This window comes from Rhipicephalus sanguineus, chromosome 2 (assembly GCF_013339695.2).
Source record: "Rhipicephalus sanguineus isolate Rsan-2018 chromosome 2, BIME_Rsan_1.4, whole genome shotgun sequence".
Classification (NCBI taxonomy): Eukaryota; Metazoa; Arthropoda; class Arachnida; order Ixodida; family Ixodidae; genus Rhipicephalus; species Rhipicephalus sanguineus.
Window position 1 is genome coordinate 14724322 of NC_051177.1, and position 15154 is coordinate 14739475.

Genomic DNA, 15154 nt, shown 5'->3' on the forward strand with positions numbered 1-15154 from the left:
AGGTGTCTGTGGGAACAATGTTGTGTGCCCACGGTGCGCTGAATCTCATTCAAAAGACGCCTGCGGTGTAACTGTGTTAAGCTGTCCGAACTGCCATGGCGCTCATGAAGCCTCATCCAAAGATTGCCCGCGCTTGAGGAACGAGCACGCGGTACTCGAACGTATGGTGCGGGAAAATTCAACGCACAGAGAGGCGGCCGCTACACTTCGGCGACGACGGCGTCGACACCGAAGAACATCACGAAAAGACTGCTCTGCCGATAGCGAGATTCCATCCTCCATCAAAGCAGCTGCCTTACGAACACTGAACTCCTCGAAGACGGACACTGCGAAGTCAAAGGCAGGGACAGCAGTCGCACCTTCCGCAGAGTGGCCCTCGCTTCCACGAGCTCAGCATGCTACGGTGTAGCATCGAATCCCACCGCCCTCAACGACCTCACGAACCACTGATGCGACGACTGCAGATCGTAACCTTGCCGCAGTTGCTGATGAGCGCCATGCGCGTTCTACTGAGCAACATGAAGACCCCGTCTGCGCAGAGCGCACTGCAGGTGCTGGACACCGTGAGTCCGGTGCTTGCAGCTTTAGGGTAAAACCACGGCCCGCGAGGTACCATCGTTTCGAGAGGAAGTCAAGAATGCATCTGTCTTTCAGTGGAACGCCAGGGGTCTTAAGTCGCGCATGTCCGACTTTAGACAGTTTGTATTTACGAACCAATTCCCCATCATTGTGATTTACGAGCCAAATCTATCTGCTTCCGTCAGATTGTCAGGCTATGAGTGCTTTATGTCCTCCACCCACGGAGAGTGCAGCAAGGTTGTTGTGTTCATGCGCCGTGATCTGACTTATATTCGTCACCCTGTCCTGCCTGACGAAGACAATCAATATGTTTGCCTTACTGTAAAGAAGAATAAGGCCGCTTTCACAATTCTCGGAGATTACTTATCCCCATCAAGCCGCCTAGATTGCTGAGCGCTTACGCGGTATTTTTTCATCGACTGCACACCCGTGGGTGATCACTGGTGATTTTAATGCCCACCATTTCCTATGGGGAAGCTCCAAGGTCAACTCTAGAGGAAGAAAGTTGGTCTACTTTGCCTCGGAACACGAACTTTGCGTTTCTAATGATGGAAGCCCTACATATCTACGTGAATCAGCCTACAGCAGCTGCCTAGACCTTACTCTTGTTTCACGCTCGTTCACGAGAAAAGTGCATTGGTTTTCAGATTTGGAAACGCGGGGTAGTGACCACATTCCATCTTATCTGAGGATAGAAGGTTTGACCAGCTCCAAGTCCTCCAGAGCCCTCCAATGCACCGATTGGCCGAAATTCAAGATAATAATGCAAGACTGTTGTAGTGACGGCTCATCCTATATCCTAGAGGCCGCGATAAAGGATGCCCTGCAGAACGCCACGCATTCGCTTTTGACAAGTGACACAAGTTACACACGCACCGATTTCGACATTGAACTTGAGAAACTTCGTGCAATGCGCCGTCGCGCGGAATGAAGATATAGACGCACGAAGTCAAGGATGATTTGAGACTGATTAGACGCACTCAAAGGAAAATACAGCACCACACGAATAAACTGGCTTCGCGACGATGGGTATCCTTCTGCGAGTCGTTGGATCCGCGAAAACCTTTATCGCTTTTATGCAGAACTGTCCGTGGTCTTCGCACAACCTTTGGTCAGCGACACCCATTTAAATCTCTGGCACTTCACTTGTTGTGTAGAGAGATTGACGTCGCAGAATCCTTCTGTAGAAGGATTGCCGGCGACTCAAATTTCACGGATACAAGGACGGTGGAGCTCGACCACCCATTGCTGTCACGTGAGCTCCGCATGGAGTGCCCGTTTTCTATGATGAGCTAGAAGCTGCACTGGCATTGTGCAGACGTTCTTCGGCGCCAGGACCTGACGGTATCACATATCGTGCTCTTTGTAACCTTGGAGACGAAGCTCGGAAGGCACTCCTGCACCTATACAACGACTCCTGGCAGACTGGTACAGTTCCCCAAGCATGGAAGTCAAGTCGCCTCATTCCGCTTCTCAAAGCTGGCAAGTCGCCACTGGACATTTCCTCACACCGTTCTATCGCGCTTGCCAGTTGCGTGGGAAAAACAATGGAAAGAATGATTCCAACACGACTGGAATGGTACTTGGAGAACTATAAAATCTATCAAGATGCCATGGCCGGATTCAGGCGCGGCCGATCGGCAACAGACAACATTGTTAATCTGGTGACATATGTCGAACACCAGAAGGCCTGTAAGAGACTGTGTGCTGCTCTGTTTCTAGACGTTAAGGGGGCTTACGATAATGTCACCCATGAAGCCATCCTGAGTGCGTTAGAAACAGTAGGTCTTGGTGGCAAGATGGTGGGTGTGCAGCTACTTACAGCCAAGATCGTTCTATGTGACCACGGAGAATGGCCCGACAACTGAATATTACAGTAGCCGAGGAGTCCCTCAAGGAGGAGTGCTAAGCCCTACGCTTTTCAATATGACCCTCATTGGACTGGTCGAAAACATACCAAGCACCGTAAGGCTTTCTATCTACGCTGACGACATCTGCATTTGGACTTCAAGTGTGACACGGCTTCATCTTCGCGCCCGCCTTCAGAAGGCAGCAACAATGACGTCATGCTACCTTCGTAAACAAGGCCTCGAAGTGTCTTGCGGGAAATGTGCAGTGGTGGCATTCACCCGGAAGCCAATGTCTGCCTATGTTATATCAATTAACGGAGAGCTTATATCATTCAGCAGAAACCACAGGTTCTTGGGAGTCATAATTGACAGAAACCTGTCTTGGACTCCACACGTGAACTACGTGAAGAAGCGGCTGACTGCTATATGTCACATATCCAGATTCCTTGTAGGAAAAAAAGGAGAGTGCCGATACCATCTATGCTACAACTGTACAGGGTTCTGTTTATTGGATTCCTACGGTACAGTTTACCTGCAATATCGAACACCGGCAAGACTAACTTGCGCACGATTCAGAGCATTCAAGCCCAAGTTCTTAAGATATGCCTTGGGTTACCCCGCAGCGCGTCAATGGCTGAAACCATTGCCATCGCTCAAGATTACTCAATCACGACACACATTATCACCGAGACAATGCGTACGTACCTCATGCATTATGCCAGGTCCCCTTCCCACCATCTGGCGAACCTCGATGCTGAAAGGCCCCGCACGACATATAGTACCACTGTCGGCAAATTCTCGCTCATCATTTACTGCGGGGTACGCAACTGCGTCAGAACCAGTGTTCCCTCCGTGGTGCTTGAGCCGCCCACGAGTTCACCTAACGGTTCCGGGAGTGCGAAAGAAGTCAGACCTACCGAAGCATGCACTGAAACAATTGAGCCTACTCCTACTGTACGAAAACTACAGTTACCACGTCCACATATATACGGATGGCTCGACTACGTCGTCCAGTTCTGGTGGTGCGGTGGTTATACCATCACAAAGGATAACTCTGCGTCTTAAGACTTCACATGCGACGACGTCTTCGGCGGCAGAACTCGCGGCTCTGCGCAGCGCACTAGAATTTATTGATACTGAAAGACCAAGTAAATGGGCTGTGTTTTCTGGACTCAAAACCGGCGTTACAGTGCCTGCGGTCAGTTCTCCGACGAGGATACCACGAACAGTTGACGTATGAAACCGTGAAACTTCACCACCACGTAATTCAGAAGGGCCACGATATTGACTTTCAGTGGTTACCTGGTCATTGTGGTATCAGTGGAAATGATTCCGCAGATCACGCTGCTCGCGCATCACATCTGGAAGCAAACATCGTTCCAATTCCGCTTTCAAGGACAGACGCTGCAAGGCAAATTCGACAACTCGCCCGCAGTCTCCCACTGACGGAGTGGAACGCACCAAACATAAAACATACCAGGCTACATCAACTGAACCCTTCACTGCAACTCCGACCTCCATCCGGCCTTCATCGACGCGAAGCTTCGCTTCTCTATCGCCTTTGGTTGGGAGTTGCTTTTACGAAGGCATATAGAACGTTAATCGGAATGACTGACATCGCAGCATGCGATGTTTGCGGCACCGAAGAAAATATCGAACACTTGCTGTGCCACTGCCCTCGTTTTGCCTCGGAGAAGCAAGTACTGTCCAACGCACTGTGGCGACTGGATGATCGGTCACTTTCCGTGCAGGTGCTACTACAGCAGCGTCCACATCTCTCGACGGCTCACAAGGCAGTGAAAGCACTCTTGTGATTTTTGAGAACGACGGGCTTGTGCGAACGCCTCTGACTTGTGGTGCAATCCCGCACGCTGCAGTGAATTCACTGCATCTCTTCTCTCTCTTTTTCCTCTTGCCTCCTCTCTATTTCTCGTCTTTCTATTCCCCTTCCCCGATCCCCCAGTGTAGGGTAGTTAACCGGAAGTGTTCCTGGTTAACCTCCCTGCCTTCTCCTTTTTCTGTTTCCTTCCTTCCTTCCTGGTCTCTCTTCCCATCTGCCATCTTAGTCTCTCTTTGAAGCTAATTTTAAACCGCCAAAGCTGCTACTGACTTCAGCGCTACCACACGTCTGCATGTCTTACAATGAAGTATAGTCTGTACTTTGTTATTGCGACACTGCGCAATTTTAGGCGTAGAGTAAATCTAGGGTAATAAAAAAGATTGTGTAGGGTAAAGCAGGGTAATTTTGACCATGGCGTGGGGTATTTTCCAAAAATTGGCTGGCAACACTGCTACGCGGGCGTTGCTTGCGTATTTTTTTTCGCCGTACGTATACACTAAAGCTCGTTTGCGAGCATGTTTGCGAACGTTGCTCGCTACCCGGCACACGCTATCTGGTAATCCGCTACGCCTTAGCGGACTACTCTGTTAGCTAGGCGTCAATCGTAGCCCTTTGGCACGGAAGTTATGCGCAGGCTGCTTGTTAGTTCGCGCTCGTCTTGTGTATGTTCTTTGCACGCGTCCTTTCTGCTTCTGAGAGCGGTGCAAGTTTCGAGCTGCTTGCCGTTCTTCGCGTGACATTACAATTTGTTGCTATAGCATTCATTCCTTCGCCCTTGTGGCGAAACAATGCAAAATAAAAGTTCAACTACCCCTGTGAAGACACGTTTCACTTTCGTGTTGTACCGATTCCTATAAAAGGGGGATCAGTCATGTTTTTTTACATCACTCAGTAAGACAGTGATAGCATCGAGCCGAATACAGCTTTCGGGAGGACGTTACTTTGCTTTGGTTATGACAGTTGCAAAAGGAGCGGTAACCTAAAACTAAAATGGTGTAGGCGTAGCCTTCTCTATGTCGGCTTTTTTCGCATCAATTGTCCTTGTTAAATCGCAAACTGCCCTTAACAGCCTTCCGGCACCTTCAGGATAATTTCAATAAGTGCGCTGACGCGTATGAGGCAGTGGCAGTATACAATAGTCAAAGGCGTTCGCACAGGGCCGTAATCCTTTAATGTGCTTTAACTGCCTCATGAGCCGAAGAACGATGGGGACTGTGCTCCAGCAACATCTGCACTTAGTGTGGCCGATCGTACAATGGTCGCAACGCGTTAGAAAGTGTTCGCCTCTCAGAGGGCAGCGGCATACGAAATGATTGGTCTTCAGTGTCTCGCATCGTTTCCTTCTTTCCCTGCTCTCTCCACTCCCCCCAGCATAGGGTAGCCAACCGGACACGTGGCGGGCTGTCCTTCTCTCTTCCTTCCTTCGGGATAATTTTAACATTATGTCGTCGCGTGTTGGTCGAAATGGGAAAATAACGTCAGCCACTTTACAGCTACTATCATATTTTGGCTGAAATGAGGGCGAGGGCGGAGCTTGTGCACATGTATTACTGTGCGGAAATATAGGACGGCAGCGTTTGACAAAGCTTTTGGTTTCTCGGAACAGCTTCAACGTGTGATGGTTTTGAATTAGCCCAGACGCAGAAGAGAACATGTGGAAATAGTCACCATATTTAACACGCAGCGGTGTTCTTCGTCTTATTTTGCCGTTGTAATTGAAATATTAGTTCCTCTTTCCCAGGTGACTTGTTTTTCGAAGCGCTCTTCCGCAGTTCGACAGCTTTTTTTTTTCTTTTCAGAACGGAGTGAACTCAGGCTCGTGACGCGTTGTGAGCACACATCTTTTCTCGCAATGCTGCAGCATACTGCAGTGAACACCAAGCTCTACCGCGAAACACACGCTCGAGAGTCTGTCTTAGCACGACGAAACTGGGCTCGATTCGGCCTAAGGCACACATATTTGTTCAATACCGGGTTCACAGAGGACGGAAGAACAATGCTGACCTTCTGCGGAGTCGTAGATGTAGTAGAGTCGCGGCCATCGCATAGCGTGCACGAGCGCGGCCAGCGCGCCGTGCGCTTGCGGTCGAAGCGTGAGGCCGAAGCGTGTCAGGCGGGATGACGGGCTGCGCGCAGCCGACGCACACAGCAGCGGCACCTGCAGCTTCGACGACACGGCAGCCAGGGCGTCGAGCACCGTGCCGCCGTCCGGGGACACGAGCAGCGCCGCGCCTGAGCTCAGCTGGGCGCACGCTGCAAATAGCCACGATGAACAAGCAGCGACAATGGTTGTCGTCCACCTGTTGAATGTGTGCGTCCACTTCATTAAAAAGCAGAGCTCTAATCCAATGGCCCGGTGGCAACGAACTCTTACTGACAAAACGCGTTGTCCGTTCGCATCGGTTTATTTGTAATATGTGTCCGCATTCCTTACGGTGGCAGGGTAAGCTGCAGGTGAACGTTGAGTGAAGCGCCACAAAACGACAGCACATCATATGGTAAGACCAGGCTGTCTTTTGTGATTGATGAAAGGAGCCTAAACACTGACAACATGTCAAAATACCGTTCCAGGGTCTCTTTATGGAATCAAGACACTCATTTCTCGGAACCTTGGGCAAGAACGGTATTGCTATTGCTTTCTTCGATTACACGGATGACGAAACTGCCTGGAGTAGGACGTATACATTTACTCAGCCCTTCTCTTACTTTTTCTCTCTTCTTAAATTCCGAGCAGATTTTCTCAAAGGTGATCGCCGTCAATTCTTTAGCGCGACAGCTCTTCGCATGGCTATTCAGGCACCTGACGCGAATGAACTTATTGGATTAATTTATTCGGCAATTATCTTTCCATTAGTACCTGATACTTGTGAAGGAATAATCTAATAGTAATATTATTCTATAGCAGTGTTGATACTTTTATATAATGACACAAGGAGCTCTTCATATACAGCGGATGCGTAGCATTAATGGCAAGTATTGAATACAGTCGGGCGAAAATGTCCCTTGCATATCACTGGCCGTCCTTTATGGAATTACCATCATTGGTGACGTTGAATGTGTCATTGTCGAAAACCCTCGTTGTCAATGGGGTGATCTTGTATCTGTCACCAGGCGCACGTTGGTTGGTGTACTCGATGACGTCACGAAAGGCCGTGACGACGCGGTGAGGTTGGTTCACGCCCATCACGAGTCCTGCGAGAGAAAAAAAAAAAAAGACAGCACGATGCCGTTTCGGCCGTCGCATAATTCACATTGATGGGGCTCAGCGCCAGCTCATTCGCATCATTGTGGAGGCGGCGGAGCTACTTACGACACCTGTGCCGACAAAATTGCTACGTACCAAAAACGCGTTTTCCATACAGGTGGGTAATTGTGAAGCATTCATGCAGACGCTAGACCACGTCACTGATGACTAGGACCGAGCCGAGAAAGACTCGGAAGAAAGCGTTCGAAATTAAGGAGCCGGAGAGCCGTACGCTCCATCTAATTGAACTCGTGGTCAGAACATGCGAGCCTTTATATATAAAAAAAAAAAAAACTTGCGTACATTTATGTAGTTCTAAATCCTGCGCTCAGTGCCACTCCACTAGTGAAGAACCCCGGGGAAGCACGGGCACCCAGCGATTCCCATTCGTAGAGTTCCTGCTGCTCCGTTTACCAAACCGCCGATGGTGTCAATGTTTGAGGTAAGCATGTACGCTTTCCAAGGCACGAGAAAAAAAAAAAAAAAGAGGGTGACCTTATTTTTAGCGAGTTCCGTCAGGTTGTTTCCCCCTTCAGATGTAGCGACGAAGCGCCGCAGAAGGAGGAGCAATCGCGCGCTTGGCGAGGCGGTGGCGCCGTCTCTTGCGCGGCGCGGGTGTCAGACGGACGTTTCCGAGAGGCTTTTAGCAATTTTGGCTTAATTATTGCGATTACGTCTCGGCTATTTCTGGTAATTATATTTATTTCAGACATTGTTAGTTTATTTTAACCCGGTTTTGAGCATTGCTAGCCTTGTTTTATGCCTGTATTGAGCGCTTGATTGTGAGCGTAATCACGCCACATGAGATCTACAGATGACAAGCAGGGCCCCAAAAATGCTACACACTTAAAATTAATTACACAGATACTGTGCTTCTGTGCCACGTCCATGAATAAAGCACACGCAAGCGAGAAAACAGCTCAAATATCATGAGTGGTATTATGACAGTGGTAGGGAAACCTGACAATATCGTCGACATGAAACTACTGCAGACAAGAGGAAATTTCCATTCTTGTCTGATTGGGGGCCTCGACAAGTTGCAACGCAAGACTGATCCTGGAGAAATAGTACGTCGCGTCGAGATATAGTGACGTTGCGATAGACGCTTATTTTTGCCATCCACAAGGGAGCACGGCGCAGTTTCGTTGGGGGAGGGGGGGGGGGGGAGAGAGAAAAGAAAAGGCCACCTTCTCCAGCACCCATCTCTCTCCCAACTAGAATATCGACGGGGGCACTGGGGACCGGAACCCCACACCGGAGGCCACTTGGTGTCACTCTCACAATCGACCCCCTCTCAGCAAAGATAGATGCAGGAACGCTTACGCACTTGGGTGAACGTTAAAGTACCTCGGCTGGTTAAAAATTATCAAGAGTCCACCTGCTACGGCGGCGTGTCTTATAATGAGGACGTATAATGGGCAAGGGAAACTGCAATTTATGTTTAAGTACAAAAGATTACGTTTTACAATACCAAATAACACAACCTTTGGAACAATTACCAGAGTATCACAGAGGAACGAACCCACATCAAGCACAATTTATTGGCTTACTTGAACCTTATCAAAACCACTCGACTAGGTTCATGAATTTCCTTCGATTATATGACCTCAATATATTTCTGCACAGAAAGTAGAAGAGGGGTTGGTTGTGAGCAAGAAATCGGCGTTGCTCCTGAGCGAAAATTCGAGATGGATGCAAATAAATAAATAATAAAAATCTTTGTTCGAGTGGGAATTCAACCCAAGCCTTCTGCGTGGCGAGCAAGTGTTCTACCACAGAGCCACGCCATTGTTTTTTTTTTCTGGCATGGTATCTATTGAAAATGCGCTTAATGTATATACATAGCGTACAAAATACTCAAAGCTGCCTCTATAAGCGCATAATAAGCGTTACACATAAAGAAGTTTCAAGTAACACTGTGTTCTGAAAGGGTATTAGAGCAGTGCATTTTCGTGAACAGTGGATTAAAAACCGGCTGAAACTGTAGTTGTTCATAAAAGTCTTTCAGCTGTAGAGCCAGTTGTATGAAAATGCGACCGCTATGGTTCCGCATGCCTGTCTAAAATGCGAGTTTTCCGTAAATTGTGCATTCGTACGAGCAAGTCAGCGGGCATATAGTGTCGCCTTTGCGTGGAACTGTTTGCGCAAAAAGAACCTTCTGCGAATGTCGTGTAGTGCGAGGAGTCTCCTCACAGAGTTGCCAGGTTTGGCTACTATTTTAGGCCGGTGGCGGCAGAAAAAACGCCTTCGCTACTTGGCTACTTTTTGGCGACTTTCTGGTTTCCTCGATTTCAATGAAATTATACACATCTTGTGACGTTGCAGCCGCTGGCGATCGAGCAGGCGCTGTCAAAACATGGCGAGAAAGGCATGCTTCCTGCTACCGAAATTGAATTTGGTGCTTACATTACACAAAAGAAAAGATACGTGGCTGAGGCTCCGAGGGAAATCTGTTGCATGGCGCCTCATTTAGCGGACTACCTATTGGTGAATGCGACTTTAAACTGCAATTTTAAGTGAACAGGACAATCGAAAGCTCTCCGCATCACTCATCAATATTGCACTCATCAATACTGGAAATCGGATGTCTGACGAACTGTCTGTGCTGTTTCTTAGAATTAGGTAAGGAGTGCAACTCGGAAATATTAACTGCTCGGACTTCGTCATCATGGGAGAAACGCTTGCGAAAGTGACTACAGTTTATGCTGCAATCCCAGCAACTGTGATTTTGAGCACAGTCATGCAGTGTACATTTTGAACGTCACCCCAAGGCTGGTACTTCTGGTCCTTTAATGAAAAGTCACGCAATACACGTGAAGAGAGTGTCATTTTTGCAACAGGAAACTTCGTGATCCTTCACGAAATGATTGCTAAAGTCAACCATTTCTACTTTAAACTCAGCAATCATGATTTTGAAGGGTTCAATTGCTGTACTTATGTGCATTTCCGACAAAAAACTCTTGAATTTAATCATTCAAATAAAAATGCCGCAGTTGCTTTTACACATGCGTGGCTATTTTTGGCTCCATTTACTACTCGTGTCTCAAGTTGGCTTCTTTTTGGCTAGTTTTTCCAATAGTTTGGCTTTTTTCGTCTTTTAGACTAGGGAACCCAGTCTCCTTAACGCATGTAAACTTGAGTGGCAGAAGCGTAGAATCGCGCCAGGCGCCAACACATGTGAATCACACAACGAATCGCACAACCCATTCTAAAGCACTCAGACATATTTAATCATCATCAGCAGCAAAAGCATCAACAAGGTGAGCAGCTGCGTAGGGTTCGCGTGTTGCCTTACGTACGCGTAGTGGGCACTTCGCAATTCTATCTGCAGTAGGCATTCTAGGGTAGTGTGAAACGGCCAGTGTTACGCGCACATACGTTTGTTTCCTTGCGGCACGGTTGAGGCCTCCACCGAGAATCGAAGCTAGGCTAGCAATTAGGAAGGCGCTGCGCACGGGGCACTATTACGCTATCGCGTTCTACTCTTGAAGGCGAAGCTCAAGCGTCCTCTAAGTTTTTTGTTGTTTTATTTGTATGTGTTTAGCTTGTGCTCCTTTTACAACGCACTGCTGATGCCCGACTAGATTAATTATTCACTTCTTGCTCATCTGCCAACAGAATTGCATTTTATGCACTGCGTGCACGAATAAACATCCCTGCATTTTCTTCTTATTCGGTTCTCCATGAATGTAGGGCAGTTGATGAGAAATTTAGTCAGAAAAGCTACGTGGGCAGACAGCGCTTTAGCACTATGAAGATGCTTCACACGTACGCGCTTGCTTTTATTCCATTAACAGTATAAAAATGTAACAGCTCAGCACAGAGCTTTCTGGGTTGATTACTTGCATGACAGTGATGAAACAAAGGGGCGGTTATCTTATGGGACAAAAATATGTTGTTGTTGGTGTTTTTTCCACGCGAATAATGTCCGCTGCCTTCCATCAATCTATAACAACGCCACACAAAAGGTCGAGTTAATGTAAAGAAAAGATTTTGCGTGAAATTAGCACGACATGATTGTAATCACACCGTCTGGATTAATGTTGATCATTTGTGTTATTTAAGTCGAACCTAAATCTAAGTACACCGGCGTTTTTGTATAAATTTCGCCCCAAGTTTCGCCCGGCAACTCAGTTTTACCGCTTCTGTGTCACTCCATTTTCTGTTTTTAGGGGACTATTTAAATACCGCAGTGTCAGACTTCACTTGACAGAAATATTTCTCTGTTGTGGGAACAGGTCATTAGAATAAAAGGACATCTTAAGCCCATCCAAAGCTCGTCGCGTAATCGATAAACGACATTGACGCAATTATACATCCAACAAAAAGCGTAAAGCGAAATGCACGGCTTACAGCCTTTGTTGTCGTTACCCCTGAGTCGCTAAAACGCTGCACTCACATTACATTTAATGCTTCCTCGTGATTAGGATGACGTTAAGTGCACTTTGCGATGTGGTTGAACCAAACAGTGGCACCCACACCGAAACGATTTTTCCGAACGGAGGATGCGACGACCACACACAGAACTCTCGACAGCTGCCCTCATTGATTGTATTACATCGCATGTACAGCATAGTAAGGCCAAGTGCTTCTGTACATCGTGATAGGTATACGTACAAGCAGTTAAGATCGTACTAACGCAAAGCACAGTCTAACCTTTGAGGACGTGCATGACGTATGCGCGCATGTGGCTAGCAGGCTACGAAAGGAGGCATACACACTAAGCGTGGTTCAGCCAGTAGCCGCCAGGCGGCGACTCTCGCGGCCAATACACTGACTGGACACGACGAATCTAACAGCTGGAAAAGAAGTATGGCTTCTTTGCAGAATCCATCCCTACTGAAACTGCGGCTAAGTGGGCGGTCGAGGTCTGCCTGCGAGTCAGGGAAGCAGAAGGCACCCTATGGAGAAAGGCTATGGAGGCCAAGTCCACCGTCGGATGCTACAGGAAACATGAGGAGAGCATAAGTGGGTCGCGCTTCTACGACAACAGTATTGGCAGCAGCCTCCTGTTCGAGGCGAGAGTTGGGGCTCTTCGCACTCTTGAGTACCGCAGAAGGTTCGACGACGATGTAGTCAGCAGCCTGTGCAGAGTTTGCGGTGTCAAGACTGAGACGCAAGAACACCTCGTTCTTCGATGCAGGAGTCTCCCAACTGCTCCGGTGGAGGGCGCAACCCTCCCACAGGCGCTGGGGTTTCAATTGCTCGATGAAGATGGCAGCAGTGATAATGGGGGTGGACGATACGCGGTGGCAGTCACGAAAAGGCGGCTTTCTGAGTGGTGGGCAACTGTACGACGGAATTAGGACCTTAGGCTGCTCTGTGCGCGTCTCCTGCCTTTTGTCGTGTGTTTTTCATTCCGTTTTCTTTTTATTTTTATTTTTCTTGAGGCCAGGACACTGAGGGTGTTCCTCCGTTGCAAAGGGGCAGGCCGCCAACACATCATCATCATCATCATCATCATCACACGGCTACGCTATGCTTTACCCTGCTCCTTTCTTTCCTCCTCGCCGCCTTGCTATACCATACTCGCTCATCTATGCTATGCTTTACCCTCCCCTCCTTTCCTTCCTTCTCACCCTCATCGCTGATCCTCACTTCCCACTCCCTTGCTATACCGTACTATACTCCGTTTCACGAGCTGTTGGCAGCACTGTGGAAGGTACGAGTGCCCTCAGCCAATCATGACAGAGCGCACTTCATAATTGTGTTTGTACGCGCATGTCACTTCCGTGAATGTGATAGGTGGCCCCCTCTGTGTAGAAAAAGGTGCACTATATTAATTTTCTTATTTTTGTAGCAGTGGTACTTGCATAGGCGTGCGCAGGGTTCCCCATTAGGGGGGGCGAAGGTTCATCGCAGCGCCCCACACCCTACTAAGTCAACGTATGGGGCAGATTTTGCGCCCCCCCCCTCTTAGGTGATTAGAGGGGGCGGCCGCCCCCCCCGCTGTGCGCACGCCTATGGGTACTTGGCACCTTCTTGGTCTGTTTTGCTTGTTTTTGGACGGGCCGACTTCCGTTCCAAAGGAACTGGCCCGACTTTTTCTATTTATTTTATCGTCACTTCTACCTATGTGTCACGTCAGAGTTGTTTTTTAATGTCTGTGAAACGCGTAAAAAATATTTACTGCAGTCATTGAATCAACCAATGAATTTAAATCAACCACTGAATCAATTAACGAACGAATGATTGAATCAATCAATCCGAAGGTTTGTTTTCCAACATAATAGTACCATTCCTTTATCTGATTTTGGCTACTCTCACCGCGATAGTACTGATTGATCCCGACCTGTAGGCACACGTGTAATTATTGCCGTGAGTCCGTTAGAAATGTTAACACATTATCGTGCTCATCACAACTTGAATCAGAACTGCTCATTGTTTTGTCCTCCACGTCGATTAAGACAGATGGATTATGGTCAACAATATGGTTGATGATGTGGTCCAGTTTTCTCATGACATCTTCCTGATTGATAACATGCTCCACGTATCTTTTTGACTTCTCAGCGGTCACTTGCATGTTTATTTATTTATTTATTTACAGGATACCTGCGTTGCCTCAAAGGCGTTATCGCAGGGGAGACATCTGTAGGATCATATGCTACATGTTTTACAGTGAAAATAAGCAACAAAAATATATGAAACAATTAAGGTTAACATCAAGATAAACAAGTGAAAGGACAATAGGTTAGCATGTTCAAAGGTAACATAAAGTTGAAACAAAAACTAGCACAATTATACATTATTGTAAACACAATCGGGAATAAAAATTATGATTATCAGGTACAGAAGCGTAAGTCTTCCGGTAACAGGTTCCAATCTCGTGCAGTTTGTGGAAAAAAATATCTGGAAAAATGATTTGTGTTGCAACTGTATGCGCGTACTTTCTTGGAGTGGTCGTGCCTAGTCGAGACGTAGGATGGTTCCGACAAGTAGGTGCGGCTGTCAATGCCTGTTTGATTATAAAAAATACGGTGGAAAAATTTGAGCCTTAAGTTTTTTCTTCTAGCTGTTAAAGTTTCCCAGCCCAGCAATGCTTTTAATTCAGTGACACTTTGAAAAGGGCTGTAATTACTGGAGACGAATCGTGCAGCCTGATTTTGAAGCTTTTCTATTGCTTTTATCAAATAGTCCTGATAAGGGTCCCAGATCATAGAGGCGTAATCTAGGATAGATCTAACATGTAAAAAGTATAGTGTTTCTTTGACATCTTTGGACGCTGATTTGAAATTTCTGCGAATAAAAAACAACATTTTACTTGCTTTTAGATATTGTGTGTTGGATATGTTCGTTCCATTTTAGTTTCGGCGTAAAGTACATCCCGAGGTATTTGCACTCTGGGACTGTGTTTATCGTTGTGCCTTCAATTGTGTATTTTGTTTGACGTTCCAATTTCTTGTTTGAAAAGCGGATGTGATTACATTTACTAATATTCAAGCTCATCTGCCACCGCTGACACCAATTTACTATTTTATCAAGGTCGGTCTGCAGGATTGTTATATCTGATATAAAATTAATTTCTCTGTAGACGACGCAGTCATCTGCAAAAAGTTTAATGGGGGACTGTATGTCATCTACAATATCATTAATGTATATGAGGAACAACAGTGGCCCCAGAACGCTGCCCTGGGGCACTCC

General features: G+C 47.2%; 1 protein-coding gene across 1 annotated transcript in view; it reads right to left on the bottom strand.

Annotated features, from left to right (window-relative positions):
* Positions 1–15154, bottom strand: part of LOC119381056 (glutamate receptor 3) — a 105153-nt gene that overhangs the window by 75372 nt on the left and 14627 nt on the right. Inside the window, 2 exon segments of the mRNA XM_049412206.1 lie at positions 6274–6522; positions 7306–7461. Coding sequence (XP_049268163.1) covers positions 6274–6522; positions 7306–7461 — 405 coding nt within the window.